Source organism: Brachyistius frenatus, unplaced genomic scaffold (assembly GCF_029030835.1).
Source record: "Brachyistius frenatus isolate BFR_SWC_R1_liver_20210118 unplaced genomic scaffold, ASM2903083v1 Contig_70, whole genome shotgun sequence".
Taxonomy (NCBI): domain Eukaryota; kingdom Metazoa; phylum Chordata; class Actinopteri; family Embiotocidae; genus Brachyistius; species Brachyistius frenatus.
This window is the reverse complement of record NW_027210669.1, coordinates 1,351,341-1,371,510: the sequence shown is the minus strand read 5'-3', so window position 1 is coordinate 1,371,510 and position 20,170 is coordinate 1,351,341. Positions and strand designations below refer to the sequence as shown.

General features: G+C 42.9%; 1 protein-coding gene across 4 annotated transcripts in view; it reads right to left on the bottom strand.

Moving 5' to 3' along the window:
* Positions 1 to 20,170, bottom strand: part of arap2 (ArfGAP with RhoGAP domain, ankyrin repeat and PH domain 2) — a 113,259-nt gene that overhangs the window by 61,704 nt on the left and 31,385 nt on the right. For all 4 annotated transcript variants that reach the window (XM_069707667.1, XM_069707665.1, XM_069707668.1 and 1 more), the window contains exons 10-13: positions 14,987 to 15,093; positions 6,702 to 6,901; positions 1,296 to 1,381; positions 783 to 965 (exon numbers count right to left, since the gene is read on the bottom strand). In XM_069707667.1, the coding sequence (XP_069563768.1) occupies positions 783 to 965; positions 1,296 to 1,381; positions 6,702 to 6,901; positions 14,987 to 15,093 (576 nt within the window). The remainder of the gene's footprint in view (positions 1 to 782; positions 966 to 1,295; positions 1,382 to 6,701; positions 6,902 to 14,986; positions 15,094 to 20,170) is intronic.

The following is a 20,170-nucleotide window of genomic DNA, read 5'->3' as shown; positions in this document are numbered from 1 at the left end:
GCTGCAGCAATAAAACCGTCGAGCCCTTCCAGCACCAACACATGAGATCGATACGACTCTCCCACTGGCATCTTTAGACTTAAAGTGCAGATTTTCTGATGGTCAGAAGGGCAAGAAAATATTAGCTTTTTAAGGTTCAGTGGATTTAGCGAGGGGAGAGTCGCGTGGTGAAGCTTTTGTAGCTGCAGCACTTAACTGTGTAGGACGTATACGTACATTAAACTTTGCTCCATCACAACTGAGAATTCATTTGCTAACTGGATGTAAAAAGAACCCGTGGATTTTCTTGATGTTTTACTGACTTGTCTTTACAGTGTGCATCTAGCAGCATATAACGTTTCTAACTCCGGTGAAAATCACCATCAGAGCTGAAAATGCACAACAAATGCCGGACGAGGGAGCGCCGTCCTCTAAAATGAAACCGGCTTCGGGCACAAGTCGACCGACTCGATGAAGTTAGTGTGCTCCGGTCGCCACGGTAAAAAACCTTAATGCCGAGGATATCTCCGTACGCGGAGGAGCAGGGAGGGACTCGGCTGTACATCTACTGTACCTGAAAGAAGTTAGCGTGTGGTGAGAATTTCTAATCTGTGGTCGGAGAAATCACATGCAAAGTATTTTCTTTCCTCCAAAGCGACTACTGATTACTGAGTATTTGTTACTTTTTACTTACAGTTATAACTTTCATTCAATTGATTCAAATTTGTAAAAGCGACAGCCCCTAAACAAGTGGCCACTGTCTAACCCAGAACACGAGACCTGTGACGGTTCCTCGGTCTCACCCGGTTGAGCTGCTCCGGGTCCTGAACGCCCTCCGGGACCCGTCGGTACTTCCTCTCCCGGTACTTCCTGCGGAGGAAGGTGGCGCGCTGCTCCGCCGAAGCCCCGCTGTGGAGATCCTCCTCCAGAGGAAGATGAGCGGCCCAGAAATCGTTCGCGTTCTTGTTCCCCACCTCCAGGAAGAGCTGCGGAGTTATGTAAATAAAATGTAGGAGAAAACACGTTCAGGTGAGACTTCTGCAGCTACGGTTTATAGTTTAGCACCTCCCAAGCTTCGCAACCAAACCAAAGTAAAGCGGTTGGATTTCTACAGCTAAGTTACCACAGTGCTTATTTTTTCTGAGGAAATTACAGATGTGTGTTGCCTTAACATGAAATGTATCATTATCACTGAGAAGAAATAGTTAGTACAAGTGAAATATAGTTATTAGCTATTACTTCTGGCAAATAATATTGTTTCTCTGACTGTGGGGGAGGGGGAGGGGGATACCAGAGTTGCGCACATCTGCAATTACCTCCACCAGTTCATTGCTCCAGATGCTGCTGTCCAACTTCAGGCTGCGCACTTTGGAGATACTCGGGCCGAGGGAGCGGTGCTGTCCTGGGAGACACACGGAGGTCGTGGATATGAGCGTACAGAAATAACAAACACGCATCCACAGTTAAGATTCACGTTTCATGAAACGCACGGCCGCCGGGCCGAAGAAAGTTACACCACGTTGCACGTACGCACGGGGAAAAAAACCTGCTCAAACGCACGCCGAACGTCGGGTGACGGAATAAACAATAAATACGCGGCTAGGAGACGGAGAAGCGGAGTGTGACAGCGAGCTCGTTCGCTCACTCAACAGATGTATTTAGTCCCCTCAGCTCTTCTAATTGGAAATGAAAGCAAGAGAACGAGCACCATTAATTGCTAATGAATCATGAGTAATTCATTGTGTTTGTTGGTCGGCCTGTTTATTTGGGTGAACGAGAGGCTTCTGGGGTTGCTCGTGGCCAAAGACGGAGCATACATGCATAATACATTAGACAGAAACACGGCGTATATGCGCGAATGTGAATGATTGTCCTGTGTGTAACGGCGGATAATTTTAGATTTAGAGTCGGGCATGATCTCATTACCGTCTTCTAATCCTCAAGTAGAGCAGCTGTGAGTGAGAACGAGGGGCTGCGAGCTGCGAAAGGCCGTCTCGACACAGTTCTTGAAAACGCCGAGGCGAGAAGAATAATTTTGGAACTATTTGCCAAACGAAGGTATTAGAAAAAGTTTAATGCCAAATGTGTTGTTGTTGTTTTTTTAATCTAAAACTGAGGCATTTGCAAACATCAGGACTTTGTGGTGCCTTGTGAATCTGACACAAGGATGCATTCACTGACGGGTCTAATTGCTCCCAGATTGGATTTTAAATCTGATATGCCGGCTCACGTCCCGTTGTGGTCAGGCTTGATGTGCTCGGTCGGTGAACACAAAGGACAGCGCCACCCTCCCCGTCACAACAGCTCTGAACCGAGACGATTGTTTTCAGCCCGGGCAGCATTACATACACCATGCAACTAATATGATTTCTATTTTATTTTTGTTTTCCTTTGGGGTTTTGTTTTGGCTGTTGTTGTCATTTTTAATTGGGACAAATAACTACAACTGTGGCTTCGTAGTAAGAAAAATATATATACTAAAATAATTATTATGTTGAAATGCGCACCATACTTTCTCTTTTATCATTGTTATTTCTAACTTGCTTTCACTCGTGTGGCCAATACTACACTTGTATTGGCGTTCTTGATGCTGTTACGATCAAATTTAGACAATTTCTAATAAAGAATTTTGCAAAATCTTTACATTAACAAAGACGAGTTGAGCTGTTGAGTAATCTGTTTCGATCGATTCAAAGAAAGACAAATCTGGTGTTATTAGCAAAATCTTTGTTGACAGCAAACCAGTTTAGCTCTTCGAGAGCACAAATAAAAGGGATTTTCTTCTGTCTAAAGATTAGATTAAATACGTTTCTGGTGAAGTACATATTAAAGTGCCGAGTACGGATGCTTTTCGCGCTTTAGGTTTACCGTTGTTGGAATCTGGTTTGTGTCACTGAAACGACAGGGACGATAACTGCCTCTGAGATCGCATGTCCAGCTCGACAAATGGAGGCCAGAGAGCAAGATTCTGTCACGTTTTTCCAGCGAGGGTGTGAAAACATTTCGCTGCAGTGCCACAACCGTGCTCCATCCACTGAGCCGTACAACACCACAGGACCATTTTCACTTGTGTAAGGGTAATGAAGCGGAGAAGAGTGTGCATGTGCCACCGGGTGCACGGTGGGATCTTCCCACATAAATAGCCTGTTGTAAATGTCTTCATCTTTCCTGTGGTAGCAAAGACGGCGCACGAAAGGGCATTCCCATCATGGCCGCCATCGGAAAAAATTAAATAAAATTGGATTTCAGCCCCTATTAAAAACCTTCCCGGTGACTCCAGCAACAGTTCATGGAGCACGTTTCCGACCCTTCTGTACTTGTGTGGCATTTGTGACGAGTCAGACGGAAACGGAGCGAGACAATGAGCGCTGTGTTTTTGTGTTATCGTGGCGACTGTTGCCAGCAGACTGTCTACGAGTGGCATCCTGGTTGAAAGAAGTTTATTGCAATTACATGTGTGGAGAGCAGCCTTAATGTCTTTGAAGAGATGTCATTTCCTCTGGTGGTTGTGGTGGAAGGTGAAAGGAAGGGCTATAAAAAAAAATACAAAATTAAAAAAAAGGAGTCTGGAGATGGAGGGACAGATTGATGTTATTGCGGAAGTAAAAAAACAAAAATAAAAATGACAGAAAAATATTGGTTTGATAATGGGGCCAAGAAAAGTGTGAAGAACTCGGGTGAACAGTTACAGAAAAACACCATGAGTCAAGAATGGAAAATGTTCCCTCTAAAATGTGTAGATTTAAATCATTCAGTATTTCTATATTGACCATAGATCAAATGATTACACGTAATGTGAAACATTGACAAACCTGCTAAGAATCGTCACCCTCTCTCCCTTAGCAATCTGGACTGTTTTTATAAACCTGTTTCTTTAACATGCTAATTCAGTGGCACCTCTCAGCCACTACAGCAGGAAATAAACTGCAATAAACCCACCGTGTGTTTCCTGCAAAGCACCACTGGTAGACCAAGTTTGCAATGAGCTAACATAACGGAGCCCACAGAGGTCGGAGACCAAAATAACACTAAAAGGAGAGTAAATAATGAACTCGCATTTATTGCAACTTCTTTCATCATCACATCTTGATTTAGATTTCTTGCTATTGAAAATATAATATGAAAATAGTTTAAATAAACTAATGAAAACGGAAATAAGCTCCAGTCAGATAATGCAACATGTCTTTTGCATTTGCTGTGTCTCTTGTTGAAAATGCCCCCTGGTGGCCAATAACAATAATAAGATTAATTTTTGAAGGACAGTCGGGTTTCCTGGTGCCAGAAGACACTGCAGTATAATTGTGACAACAACGGCTTAAAATATAATGTTTCAGTAATAAAACTTTCTCTTTGTGTTTTCTTACTTTGTAATAAAAAGTCAACAAAAATGGAATTTGAAAACCACGCCTGGTTATTTTCTGAAGTTGCGGTGCTACGTGTACAATACTTTCTTCTAAAAAAAATGTCACTCAGATTTTTGTAATATTGGATCTTTGAAGTAATATTGAAAAAACATCAAATAGATTCACATGATTATTTTAAAAACCAACTGAAAATAAAAAATAAAAAACTTAAAATCCTTTACATCTTTGAAAATATTGCAGTATGAAGCTGTTCCATATCAAAGAGTGAAGTTCCAGAGAATTAATATTCTTTCTGCCTTGGCACAAAAAGAGGAAAGGCAATCTGGACTCCTTCTCATTACTTCTTTCCTCTTCCACAGCGTTTCTCTTTATTTTCCACAATAATAAAGCATAAGAGCGCTAATTGAAAGCGTGAGCAGTCATCGGTATTTGAAAATGGACCACGGCCTAATTTAAGGGGAGCACAGTGAGGACAGCTTCCACGTTGCAAATATTCACCCTCTTGCTCCCAGCGTGTCGACAAAATGTAATATTAAACACCCCTGCAAATGAAATCATTTAAGGGTGTTTGAAAAGAGATGTCGGATATCCGATGTGTACCAATTACACCGGCTTCGCAAAGGTGAAGTGAAGAATCGCATTAAAAAGTGGAAGAGAGAGTGTATGGGAGAAAGAAAGAAAAAAAAAAGTACACACCAACAAGATATCCTGCACACCGAGCACAGCTGCTGCGTCGCTCTAATCATGTTTAGCGGGTCAAGAAGCAGTTCGGGATCCCCCAAGTTCTCGCCTGTGGCTTAATCTTTGTTGTCATTTCATCTGAGCCATCCAGTATTGCCAAATAGATTAGAGGGAGTCCAGAGGCCAGACGCCAAGACTCCCATAAGTGGCTTATCACCTGAGATCGTATTCCAAAAGCGCCTCTGGGTCGGAGTACATACTCACACAGGTACACACATCGGACCGCACACATACGGGGGAGGGGAGGGGGAGGGGAAGCGACTAACATGCATGTCTTTTGAATTCAGCGTGTCAGAACTTTTTACATGCAGCACGGGTTTCTTTTTTTTTTTTTTTTTTTTTCAGAGAGAGACGAGTAAATAATCTTCAAACATGACGTGAGCTTGAGAATGATGTCTGTTGGCATTTCCAGATGGTTTCCTTTGCGGTTTGTGACCTTTTCGAGTCAAACTTGTGGATTCCACCGGGCACGATGTTTTGTTTTGTCCTCTGCACGACTTCATTCCCCCCACTGGAAGCGTTTTAGAGAGCGAAGTATCACATGCTGCTCGATTTTCTTGACTTACTTGCTCGTGTTTTTCTTGATTTTTGTGCTTCCAGCATGAGAGTCGATCACGCTGTTAAATGTTTTGTTGTTGTCAGGTTTGTGTTTATTGTAACGGTCTCCCGCATCGTTGTACTGCAGCCCACAGACAAAGTTAATACGCTTTGCTGTGTTCATCCTCATAATTATTTTATGTCTATATTTTAAACACGGTGCTTGTAGGCACGAGGAGATCGTGTTTCTTCTCCTACTTGAAAGACGAGGAGGGAAAGCGTTGATATAGTCTACTGACATACGCTTAAGAGTCAACCCAGGGTGTTTTATTTTGAAAATTGACTAGGTTCCTGTGTCTGACTTCCTGCCTGCCTAATTTGCTCTGTGCAGCTTTACACAGCTTCGAAAATACACAACACGCGTATTTTCATCAGGAAGAAACTTCTAAGATGCTTCTGAAAAGCAGCATTTCTGAGTACGGTGGCCCTGAGGGTCAAAACAAAGCTAGAAAAAAACACACACAAAAAATATGTGTTCAGTGAAATTTTTGGGGAGTTTGCTGCCTTTTAAGAAATGTTTTTGCATTGTGTAAATTGTGGTTGTGTTTTGCCCCTTTAGGCCACCGTACTCAGGACTCCTTTAGTCAGTGCACAACAGGTCAGCACAACATTCATGTGAAATTCGTTTACAGGCAAATATGCAATGAAACATATAGAGAGAGTAGAGTTTCTTCAAATTGACTTTAATTGCCTTGGAAACAAACAACTACAAATAAACCATGAATTAAATCAGATAAATCTGACCTACATGTAGTGTAGAGTAGTTCCTGATTAGGTTTTTTTCTGTTGTTTTTTTCCCCTAATGAAGCGTGTTTTGACAGGTTGGTCGCTTCTAGTCGCACAAAGCTGTCGGAGGCATGTTTACATGTGAGGATTGTTTTCCTGAGGCGGTTATTTGTGCTATATGTTGTTCATCAGCATTTACACCTGCGTCCAGCACGTGTGCGTGTGCGTGTGTGCGTGTGTGTCCATGCGTGTCTGCACCGGATGTAAAAGCAGAGCGAGCGGGTGCCGACTTACCTGCACATTTCTTACAGATGACCACGCCCAGATTGATGGACACCCACTCCGGCTCCGGGGCGCGACAGTCGGCGCAGCTCCTGTTGGCCTCGTTGAACCAGATCTTCTCCGCCACTTCATAGTCGTAGAGCGTCTCAGCGATCGATTCTTGGACCGCTTCAATCCACTCCTCCTTCTCCCGCTCTGAGTCGGCCGTGAAGCTGCAACAATTGATTTTTTTTTTTTTTTGGCCCCCCCAGTACCCCAACACATACCTCACTGTTATTGATTTGATTTGAGAGAGCAATTAAACAGCATAGTATCGCTTGGCAGGGTTACGAGGGTGTGCAGTGTTTGAAGTAGTTTTGGGAGGGCGGGGTGCTAAACGTGTATGCCTATGTGTGATTGCAATAGATTTGGTGAAATTGATAGGGGTGGGGGAAGGGGGGGGGGTGAATCAATCTGTCTCACCGCTAAAATCTATAAAGTTCTAATGCAGGATATTTTTGGGGGATATTATTTCTACATTAGGGCCAGAGACAGTTGAGAAACGGTGATGGAGGGAGAAAAAAACAACAACTGTGTAAACATAACCCATTTACAGCTTCAATACGCATTTAAAAAGAAAACCTCCTGTTTAACACTTCTGTTCCATCAGGACTTGGAACAAGAGATCTGTTGATGGGAAAGGGAGAAAATGAGGGGAAAAAAGGGGGGTGATCGGTGGGGCTTCTTCTAGAGACAGTATGTCTCATGATGGTAATTTTTTGAATTTTTAGCCCAAGTTTAATTTGCAAGCATATGTCATTAAAATAGACTGAGCTTTACATGCAGCGTGGTAACCTGGTTATTATAATGAGACTTCTCCCATTCGCTGGTCGTGCAACGTCTCTTCTAAAGTAAAGAGATTTTTTTTTTTTTTGGGACACGCACACACACACACACACACACACACACACACACACACACACACACACACACACACACACACACACACACACAGCGGAGTGACATTCAGAGACAGACAGCGCCGGTTTCTCTTGAAGCTGCCGTTTAAGTGTAAATGTATTTTGAAGAAGTTGTCTGAAAGTAATGAATATCTCAGGATTAGCTAAATGTACCTGCTGCGCTGATCTGTGGGAGCCTGAGTGGGAGCGAGCGACAGACAAAAAAGACAAAGCGAACGAGGAGGACCGAGATCGACGGAGATATAAAATTGAGAGGAAAGAGAGCCGGAGAGCACCCTTGCTTGACTGAAAGAAGCACTTAGAAAGGAGAAATGGGACCACTGGTCTCCATAGCAACCTGGCAACCGGTGTAAAGTAAGACGGAAGATGTAAAGGTGGGGGGGGGGGGAGGAGTGGGAGGGGGAGGTGGTGGAAGGAGCTTTCGCCTGGAGCAGAGGATGTACGGCGGGGGCCAGCCTCGCCCAAGTAACCCAGCAGAGATCGATAGGTTGATTGGGTTCAGCCGTTCTGTGCCCACCGGTCTCTGCCCAGGGCCCATCTGAAGAGACGGCTGCTCACACTGTCTGCTGAACTACGACACACACACACACACACACACACACACACACACACACACACACACACACACACACACACACACAGAGAGAGAGAGAGAAAAACCACAAAGGAGCAGAGGGAGGCAGCACGGGAGGACAGGAAGGTGACGCAGAGTTTTAGATATGAAGTGAAGGCTGGTCTCACACGAGACCGCAAAATAAACTGCAGCCTTGCAGGACAACAAGTGTTGAAGAACTATGAACGGAAATTAGAAACAAACACCGAATAGTCTCAATGAAAAAATGCTGTGGAAGTTAAGTCGCCAACAACCATGAAAGTGTACTCTTTGCTGTATATGTGAAATGTGCTTTAGCTAAGTTGCCTTCAAGTACCCTTTTCAATAACTTTACAACTTAAAAGTCATTTCATATTGTTGAAATATGCTTTCACAACCACCGGCTACAAAGCTTCCATTATCTGCCACTCCACCACAAACTACAATCACAGAGCTCTCAAGTTATTCCACACTGCTCCCATGTCATTATCTGGAAAGTTATCAAAGCTGAAAGTAATCAAAGAGTGCAGCGAACACTCCAGAGATATGAAAAATACAGAGTCAGAGTCAAAAGTCACACAACTGAGTTACTTTCTTGTTTCAGATTGATGTCACTCTCTGGCACTGTATGTCCATTAAATAAATATAAGTCAGGAGACATTCAGCTTAGCTTAGCATAAAGACTGGCAAACAAGCCTGGCTCAAAAACCCTTCCTTGGCCCGGGACAGTGACTTCCTGGACTCTTACTGTGCACATTGCTTGATGGTTTTACACCTTGGTTTCTTGCCCTCCTTCTAGCTCCATATTGCACGAACAGATTTGTCTCGACAAAGAGAGCGAATAAGTTAATTTCCCAAAATGTCTCGAACGGTCCTGTTTGAAAAGTCTCTAACATTCAGTGTTAACCGGCCGAGCTGACCTTCATGGTCTTCTCTCTGAAGTCAGCTTCAGGGATCCCCGTTCACACGAGGATTTAGCATCAGTCCCCACTCATGAAAATGTATTTTATATCAAAAGTAAAACGACAATTACATTTTGTAATCCAATTCCGATGTGCAGAAGCTTGACGTTCTTCTCTGTTGCTGCGGTTTGTACTACGAAAAGTTTTTGTTCGACATAATACTGAAAGTTCATCAGTTACAGCTCAATATTTCTTTCAAAAGTTCAGGTGACGTGGAAACAAAGTCATTCGCAACAGCATTTAGTGCCGAGAGAATAAAGAGCTTTAATGTGTGGATAATCAATATGGTCTCTTTGACCTTGACACGAAATCAACAAACTTCAGAGCACTTCTAACAGCGCCCTGCTTTACAAAACACAGAACAAGTCAGAGCTAATTTCATGCAGTCGATGTATCTAAAAACGAATTAAATGCCAGTCACTGACAACTCAAAATAAATTCTGGCTTCACAGCCACAAAATGAAAAAGTTTTTCCAATTACATCAACAACTACGTCCAAAATGTACAAGCAGTGTTAAGATAAAATAAAAACACCGGCACAAAAAACAAACAGGAATCCTTTCCAGCATTACAATTACATCATGTCTGCTTTAAAGGGACATTACACTGTTTTTACACAAGAACTCCAGTTTACGCAGGACATTGAACCAGCCACAGAGGGCCAAACTAAACAATGCTACTGGTAGACGTTGGAAAATGTATGATCTGATGTTTTGATAGCTTGGCCTTTATTAGAGACTAAAACCGGAGGTGCATCTGGTCCTCTTTCTATTTCTACCGCTGCTTTTTTCAGTCATTCTCTCTTAAGTCATGGAAATGCAAAACTTAAAAGCCGCCGTGCCCCTTTAAGATCAAGGTGTTGCTACCCCTTCGCCGAGAGTTGTAGTTAGTAGAAAATAAACAGACAATACAAGTTTACATTCCACAATTTACTGGCAGAAAATACAACACTGAACTTGGACCCAGATTTAAGGCGGCTTCCAATAGTATACAAATAATTTACGGCATCAGTTGGCTTTGGTGTAGTCGGACCAGTGTTGATTTAAATTTGTGTGGTTCAAATGCAAGGGCACCACTTTGTGTTGGAAAGCGGTGGGGAAATTAGTTCTCTTTTTAAACAGTCTTCAATATATGCCATATATATGTTAGGCGATGGAATGAGGTCAGAGTAGATCACTACAGATGGAAAAACATTGCATAGCAGCACCGACAATATGAAAATACTAAGCATAAAACCCACAACAACCTCGACCACACAAGGAGGTCACCGCCATTTCAGCTGACAGTTAATTGTCATACAAATAATTGCAATTAACAATCAAATTTATTGTTTTTGGTCATTTTATACTACTATTAAAGTATAAGCTGAATTGTAGTCGAATAATACAGCTGATGAAGGAGAGGAGTCATTTTATAGGCGGAGGTATTTGGCCTCCCATCGGAATCCATAATATTCATGTCAAAAGATGCTCGTCAAAATGTACATTGGTTAAATATTAGAAGTTAAGTACTTCGAGATAAACAGTTGGTGGCGCTAATTCTCCATTCACGTGCCTTTAATCCGAAACAGAAGAAGGGGGCGCATCAATCAAACTTCAAATGTTGGAAATGAAGGAAATGTTGATGGAAATCTGACATTTCTGTAAAAATAATTTCAGCTATTTTAAAGACACGTGAATGCTGACGATGATGAAAAATGACGACAAATACGCAGAAATAATGTCATATTATATATATTTGAACTATTTCCCTCCGATATTTCATCGGCCCACTTGATACAGTGGTGATGAAAGAAACCAGGCAGTCTGTGCAGCTAAAAGCTTTGGAACATTTTATTTGCAAACTAAAACCCAAGTCCAATGCCCTCTGGTCCAGATAATCCAAAACCCTGCATGTCAAGAGTTTTCATTCAGATTTATTTTCCTGCCAAAACATATTTCTTTCTAAGGTAAAAACTGCGAAACTGTCCAGAGATTTCAATACACACCAAACAAACCAGACGAACATGGATTTACTCCAATTCGCCCTTGAGCTACAGGCATTTATGTGCAGCTTTACTTTCGTATAAGTGCTTTCTGATCAACAGCACAAAGTTTTTCTTGTTTCCCAAGTTGAACGTCTTTGCCTGGTAACATCTCCTCTCCTCTGTGCCTCATTGTCATTCTCTCTACTCAGAAACGTTTGCCATTGTATCCACCACAGCGGACTGAACGCTCCGTCCATTTAACGGCAGCAAAACAATGGAAAAGCCAAAGTGAGTCTCCACAGCTTAAAGTGATTAGATGAGTTTCTCACTAATCCCCACCTTGAGCAGGTAGGAGAACGCTCCCAGGGCTGCCAATCGATTTGATCCACACACACTCACATACACAATGAAACCCCCTTTCAGCAATCAACCCATCAAAACAATTCGGGAGACCTGAGCTCATTGTAATTTCACTTTTTTTTTTTTTTTTTTTTTTTTCCATTACACCCGGCGTATTAACGAAGCTGCCAAACGATGGGACCGTTAAGGGAGCTGGCACAAACAGATCGATCGCACATACAAGAGACAGGTAGAGGAATGACGGTCAAAATAATAATAATAATCTTCACGGGAGGCAACGGTAAAAAAAATAAGAAAACGGTGCATAAAGAAAAACAAAAAGAAAGGAGAGAAAATAGTGAACAAGCGCACACAAACAAACGAGCCGTGCTTTGTCCAGGCGGCTGTGACGGTTGTATTCTAAATGGGCCATTACGGCACAAACAAGCAGCGCCCTCATTGATCGTCGGCCCTCAGGGACCGGAGTCGCCTGAAAGGCTTCGTGCCCCGCAGAGGCGGAGATACCTGCACAAAGCTCCCGGGGGGAGACTTCATAAAAGAAAGCCACCCTGATCGATAATTAGCGGTTTCTGTACAGGACCCCGTTCTCATGTAGTGTGTGCAGCGCCGCGATCGATAAAGTCCACGCGGTGTGTCGGCGGGTGCAGCGGATTTGACAGGAGAGCTACTGAATGCAGTCAAAGCGAACTTACGGTTAGATTCTCTTTTGTCTCATTAGAGCCGAGTCTTAACTTTGGGGCATGTCTGCTCATTAATTTCACAAGTTGCACCCCAAAGGAAAACATTTACTATATTTTCTATTATAACAAGGAAAAGTGCATAAATTGAAGTGATTGACTGCAGAAATGATCGTCAGTGAACGGTTTCAACTTTCTTCCTGTTTAAAGAACGTTTTCGATGCGTGTCACTTTCACATTGTTAACTATACTGGATGGATAACGGATGGTTTATTCAAAATTCATCACAAACAAACCACAAGAGATAAAAAAAAAAAAATGCTATCATCTGGATGGAAAGTTACAGAATCCATTGGAACGTTTTGGTGATCAAATCCTGCATGATCGTTACTACCAATCTGTTACCCGGGCTGTAACTAACGATTCTTGTCATTAGCGAATCACCTGCCACTTGTTTACATCATTTTAATGGACTAAATGTTTGGTCAATAAAATGTTCAAATAAAAATATGTTCATCGATATATCCCAAAGGGCAGATCTGCAATTTGTTGTTTTTTCTCTGATCAGCTCTCTAAAACCAAAATATATTGATGAAGTATCACAGAGGGCTATAATAATAAGCAAATAGGTAGAACATGATGATGATAACGTGAATTATTTATTTATTTATTTGCTCAACACATGGGTGTCAAACTCATTTTAGTTAAGGGGCCACATACTGCCCACTTTCATCTCAAGTGGGCCAGACCAGTAAAATCATAGCATAATAACACATACATAACGACAATATTTCTCTATGTTTAAATCATTGGTGAAGGTTTTTGGATGATAAACCCTATTTTAAGGTCTTTCTACAATAAACTGGAAACATAAAGAGCAAAAACTCAGACATCAGCCCACTGTTTATCTGCCCCGGCTCTCCTCTGCAGATTCCCTCGCTTTGTGACGCGTTTGACGTCAAACGAGTGCTTCTTCCTCCGGAGCAGACGTCGCATTTACGCTGTTTTTGAAGCAATTACTGGATCGATTAAAAAAAAAAAACGTACAAAAATGTTGTACTCATAAACCTCCATATTCTCATAGAAATGCAATTTATGTCTTTCTGTAATTTTCACACTTAGCAAAGGCGGGCCGAGCTGGACCCCCTAGCGGGCCGGATTTGGCCCGCGGGCCGTATGTTTGACACCCCTGGCTTAACACCTTCAAATGATTCATCAGTTCTCAGAATAGTTGCAGATTCATTCTCACTGCTCCTTACAATATGTTCTCAAAATGTTAGCAGGGACTTTGTACTTAAGTTATCCGTTCAGGAAGTGAACCTCACGTGTAAATAAACATTAATTTGGAATTGGAAATTTAATTGCTGCGCCTCCTGGACGGCACTCCCTTTCTCACCAACACTTCTGTTTTAAATAATTGTCCCTTTCTGATTAAGCCATGTAATTCCCCTGCACATTGCTCACTCAAACTAAGACCGCACATACAGATGTCTGTCTTCACAGTTCACATTCATTTAACCGCTTGAAATAACACGTTGGTGACCACATAATCCTGTGGTCAGGCTGATTCGCATTCACGCCCCAAACAAACTGCACCAGTGTCACACCGGAAGCAGTTGGTTGGTCCAAACTAGATAGCACAGCTTTCACAACACCCTAAAAGAAGCAACCATGTTTGTGTCATACGCAACATGTCGGGCTACCGTCGTCAAAACAGGAACGATTTATCCTGCTGATCATTTACTCTCTTGCTGCTTAACTAAACTTTCGATTTAATAGACGAAAGGCCGTAACGCTTTAACATTTTCATATTTCAAAGGAATGAAGCGCAGAAAAAAGTTAACTCAAAAGCTATAGGTAACAAACCAATTAACAAGTCATCAACGGTTCCCACGCGCTACGTCTCATTAGGAGTTATTTTCAGGCCTTTAGATAGCAGCGAGTCAAATGAATCCTGAACCTCTCCAGGCATAAAAAAAAAAAAAAAAATGTTATGAAGAAGAAAAAGGCCAATCTGATCGTACTGTGAATGTTCTTTTACCAGAAGTGCCCTAAACTCTTATCGCAGTATGAGACTCTTAATACCTTACGTGTATAAGAGCCGATTAAACAAAAGAAAAAAATCGCCCTCACCTATTGCTGTAGCTTTGTAAGATATGATGAATGAGATTAAAACACAATGTTATAAAAGCCTGAGTGTATGTGAAGGACCTTTACCTGAACTATATGTATGAAATCAGATGATAATCCAATAGGATTTTCGTTTTTTAAAAAGGAATATTAATAATGTCTTGAAATCAAGCTGCTCCCTGCAGTCAGATGTAAAAAAAAAGAAAAAAGAAAAAAGAAAAGTGAAGGTGTACAGCGTCAACCTGTTGAAAACATTATTCTAAAGGGGTCCGTAGTGAAGCAGAAGTTCCTTCACTTAGCATTCATCTTTGAGATGATGAAAAAGCAATAAGAAGCAGTGTGTGTTAAGGTAAGAGCTGTGAGATCAAACGGATACAGTGCACTTTTGTCTCTCTAACACACACACACACACACACACACACACACACACACACACACACACACACACACACACACACACAAGAAGACATCACGCACATCACCGAATGAAGAGCTTTTTGTGATGACAAAAGGGAGCAAGGTGAAACAGACAGCGATACGCACACATGCCAAGGTACACACTGTACACACACACACACACACACACACACACACACACACACACACACACACACATATGCAAAAAATAAAGCAAATGAAGAGCAGACATACCAGAAATTTTTGAAGGGTGTGTTGATTTCAAATCCCCGGCGGTCCACGTCCCGAATATTGGCAGCAGTCAGTTCCACTTCAGCGATAGCCAGCCCGGCTTTATAGTCCTGGAAAACACAATCAGAGAGAAGTGAAATGTAATGTGATATTTTGTTTTTAAGTCGAAAAGGAATCGTTTGCCATACTACATACGTTTATTCAATTTGTTGATGAAAACACAAAATTGCCCCTTTTATGTTTTACATGTTTATGTAGCAAAGCCAAGCACACAAACAGGAATGCTTTGAATCTTGGAGAGATTAGCAGTAGGCCTTCATGCACCGAAAAGTTGATATTGACACCCTCCATTAAACGCTAAAGAAACACACTTTTCTCACAAAAGAACAAACTATTCTGAGTGACATGTTCGGCAAAATATCACACGCTGATTGACAAGAAAGCATTTGGGCTTTTTCCCCAAAAAAAATATCCAACTATTCTTTGTGAGATGTATGACGAAATATTCATTTTCATTTTCATGGTATGGACAGACCCACCTGCGAGACGACGGGATTGGTTCCTTGGGTTTATGACATAAAAATCTCCGGCGTCTGTATTTTTGAGACTGTCACTGCCGTTCCAAAAACAGAAATGCGTTGACCTCTTATTTTACGCATGATATGTCTTCTAGTATCCCCCTAAAAAAACACTATATGGGCCTATGAACAAGGGTAAAACTTCACTTCCCTTCCTGAGCATTTCACCGGAGGGGGTCTTTGAAGCATGAATATGCAGAAGTTCTATATGAATCTAGAAAGTGTAGGAAAGTTTTATTCCCCCGAAGAGCTCTTCATTAGACACCACCTGGAGCCCTTTTTGGCTGATTTAAAGACACCCTAACTAATAAGATGGGATCAACAGGTCGTCTCATTAAAGTCACATTTTGTTTCTCAGACGGGGCTTGAATGTCATTTTGGTATAATGACAACTAACAAACATTAAGGAAGACCCACAGTCGCAGCAGGGACACTCAGCATCTCTTGTTTTTGTTGGTGTGCTGGGTTTTTTTGTTTTTTGTTTTTTAATTAAGAGATGGCAGCGGACGTAAAGCCAGACGTGTCTGCTGAAAACAGTTTGTGACAGACCGACGGCACGCCAACAAGTCAGTGGCTTTTTTTTTGTGTGTGTGTTTTTTTTTCATCTCCTCACCGGCGACACGCGAAGCGAGCCTGTATGTGACGTGCGTGTTAAAGACAGAAAAGGGATAGAGAGGCTGCAGCGTGTGCTGCTGCTTGTGCTTGTGTGTGTTTCGTGTGCGAATACACCTGTGAACAGCAGCAAAAGCTCCACGAAAGCCAAAAGGTGCACCTGGGGAATTCAACAACCAACCCCAGCTTTCAGCTTCAATGTTTTCTGAGGCCCATTTCAGTAATAGGGGTTAGATGCAGCGGCACAGTTTTCATAAGTTCCACTGTAACTCTGCATTGCACCCTCCCTCCCTCCCTTCCCCCCCACCACCCCCCGTCCCACCTCCACAGCAGTTTAGACTGTTTTCTGTAGCCCGGAGCGCCGAGCTGAGACGGAAAAACAGACAGAGACAGAAGACGTGCACCTACACCCACACGTATAAGCACAACATCAAAAACAGAGCAAAACAAAAACAAACAAAAAAAAAACCATTACAATACAGACGAATATACACCGTACTCCTTCCTCACTGAGGCAAACCAACAAATGTGACTCAAAAGATGGGGAACACGAAGAGAGCAAGAACTCAAAGGAAGAGGAAGGAGAGAGGCAGAATAAGTGAAATAAGGTTTTAGTAATCCTCCCCGAGAGTGGGTGAGACGGTTGAGGGGTCAGTTGACAGAAAGTGTGTGTGTGGGGGGGGCAGAACGAAACGGCATCTACGCCAACACTCCTCAACAGCGGATTACAAAATACCACTTAAGTGAGGAGCGCTGAATGCTGCCGCGCTGTGCCAGCTATAAATCACGTGTGTTTTCATGCGCTAACTGTTCCTCACCGGCAGAACAATTTACATTAATTACACCAAACACAGAGCAAAGTCAATCAACAACATCTTTGTTGATTAGGCATGTTTTTGGAAATACACGGCCTGGCAAAGAAGTGTGTGTGTGTGTGTGTGTGTGTGTGTTTATGTACGTGGAGCTGCCATATCTCTCGCAGAGTAATTAGCGACAAACTTCTCAGAGCAGCCAAATTTTGCAGATTGCGACGCAAGATGGAAATCATTTAAAATATTTGCACGCTGCTGAATCTCCAGCCCGATCTTTCGGTATTGTGTGGGCTGGTTCAATTGGGGCTAATGCTGTCAAGGTCCTCATTTGACTATCATTAGGCCCAATTAGACTACTTCAAACAAATTTAGGAGACCGTGGTGAAAAACAATTATTCTCCTTTTTCCTGGCACAATGGTGTTTCCAGAGGACGGCGAAAGAGACTCATGAACAGAACTCAGATTCTATGAAGCATTATGAGTAATTAAGACACTCTGATCTCTGAGAAGGATGACATAAGAGACAGACAGAGATAATATGAGAGTGTGAAGCGTGAATTCACTGTATGGCCAAGTCCTAATTGAGCTAAAACTTTCGATTTGAGGGCTCCGGGGCAGCGCAAACTTCCCTCTCCATCCTATCAATTATAGCGACGTGCAGTCATCGCTCTTTTAAGCTCTTCGAAGGTTTGAAGCCGTATGACGCGATAATGAGAATGTGGAGGGGGTTGGGGGGGGGTATAAAAGCAAACTCATTCAAAGCTCATTGTTGCTGACCAGTCATTTCAGTCGAGGATCTCAAGGCAATACACACACACACACACACACGACTGTCACTCAAATACGCGGGGACGAAAAGGCTTTACGCGAAAAGCCGGGAAAAATTGCTCAGTTTAAGACTGCGAGGAGGAGGAGGAGGAGGAGGAGGAGGAGGAAGCGTAGGTGCACACATACATGCATGATCGTTCCCGCCAGTCTGAAAGTATGTGCATGACTGTGCTGCGAGGGCAAAGCAGTCACCTATACCTAATGACCCTCATCCCTCTCAGGCAGCCAATTAGAGAGCCGGGTGTTAGCGGCCGTCCAGCCCTCGCCACTCGTTACCTACCCAATATGTGCCGTGGCCTTCTGCCCTCTCCAATTAATTCACCCAGGACGAAGGGAGGGAAGGATGGAGAGAGGAAGGAGAGGCATTAGAGGTAAAAATAACTCACCCAATTACAATCGCCATGGGGTAGGTGGCAATAATGGCGAGGGGGAAACGGCCCTAAGGTGAACGCAATCGTGCGCATGCGTGACTTTACTCACTTGGCTACTTTTTGCCCGCATACCATAAGACAAAAACCAAAGAACAAACAGAAAAAAATGTTAATAATCAACACGTATCAAGAAAACATAGGAAATTCTTGCAAGGTCTGAGAGAAAAAGGATTTCTCTCGCACCTAAAATGAATAGACTTAACCTCATGAGTTCTGAGCAAAGGCCACTCTGAATATTCTAGTCGTACATCCAATTATAATTCCCTTCAAAGCTTTTCAACCGCGCATTGTGGGAGTCAGTCACTTCTCAGTATCGAGCCGCTCTGAAAGACGGCACACAAATAGAGGCGGCCTCTGCTTCTATCTGTAGTTCCATGTCCACTCAGCCACTTAAGATGGTGTAAAAGCATGCTGGGTAAGACCGTCTCACGAGGAGGGTTAGGTGAGTCTGAAAGAGCGCACACTCAATGGAGATAAAAAGACTTTTGATGATTTTAAACATTAGGCGGGGAGACAGCGAGGCCAAGGAAGCCAACAGTCACGGACGATGACAAAACACATATAACAGACGCAGAACAAGACACAAGAAAGAGAAACTGAAAGAGGCACTCAAAAAAAAAAAAAAAACTCAAATATGCCTTCATGAAAATATTTCGAGTGGCGCATTTATTTCAATGAAGTCACTCAAATTCCCTCCGTTGAAGGTGTTTCATGAAGGTTTACGATGCGTGTCGTCCAGGGTTGTAAAAAAACGTGAGTCCGCCTCAACTCGTGCTCGTGAGCAGGTTCGATGGAACGAGGTCGTCGGGTTGCGTTACACATCGCACATCGACCCGATTGCGAATTCACAATCGACTCGAGAGTACACGACCGTGTTTTGTGTCAATATCTTGAAACGCGTCGGAAACCCAGGAGCATCCCTCCCCACTGGATTTGGCTCCTCGCGACTTTTTCTCCGTTCTCCCAAAACTTTGACGCAAACTTTGACGTGCTCTCTGCTTTTACAACTTAAAAATGTTCCCTAAACGCCTCACGTGTTGGTAGACACCGAAATATGCTTTTATTTTTATCAGGTATGAGCACAAAGAAATAAGAGAGCCTTTGATGTGAGCAAAATAATTAGAATCACAAATTTCTACAAGACGGCCTTGCAGTCCTGGGATGATGTTAATGGTCACAAAGCGGACCTTGTGAATACCGTCTCCACCAGAGAAGGCTCTCCTGCGTGTTTTACGTTCTCCTTTCAACCAATATTTTGCTGTAAAAACTCGTCCCAACTCGCAGGAATTCTGCTTTGTGTAAAACAGATGACGGCAAGAAATACGGTCATCCAACGATGAATCAATCCTTCAGCTGAAAACAGACCACTGCTGATGTATTGGAAGATAAGACGTGTACCCATCTGCCTATGAAGTCAACGTCCTGGAGATCATTTTCTGAGTTAACGTGTGTGTGTGTGTGTGTGTGTGTGTGTGTGTGTGTGTGTGTGTGTGTGTGTGTGTGTGTGTGTGTGTGTGTGTGTGTGTGTGTGTGTGTGTGTGTGTGTGTGTGTGTGTGTGTGTGTGACACACCTTGTGCAGTGTCTGACTTTCTTTACCTTGGTGTTTAAATGACCTTAAACACGGCTCCATCACAGGGCTTACGGTCCGTGAGAGACGGGGTAGGGGTGGTGGAGGAGGGGCTGGGTGGATGATGTTTCCAATAGCTCGTTCATCATGTTAGATTAAATACTCCACTCCACTGAACTTGAACGGGGCAACGGTCCGCCACCCTCCCCGCGCTCTCGCTCCCCATCACTCTCTCCTTTTCTTGCAAAACCACCAACGTTCAATTTCTCACTCGCTCAAGCCCCCTGTACCAAAGTGGTCTCTCCATCCCGCTCACTTCATCTTCCTACTTCTTCTATCTCTTTGTTTCTGTCTCTTA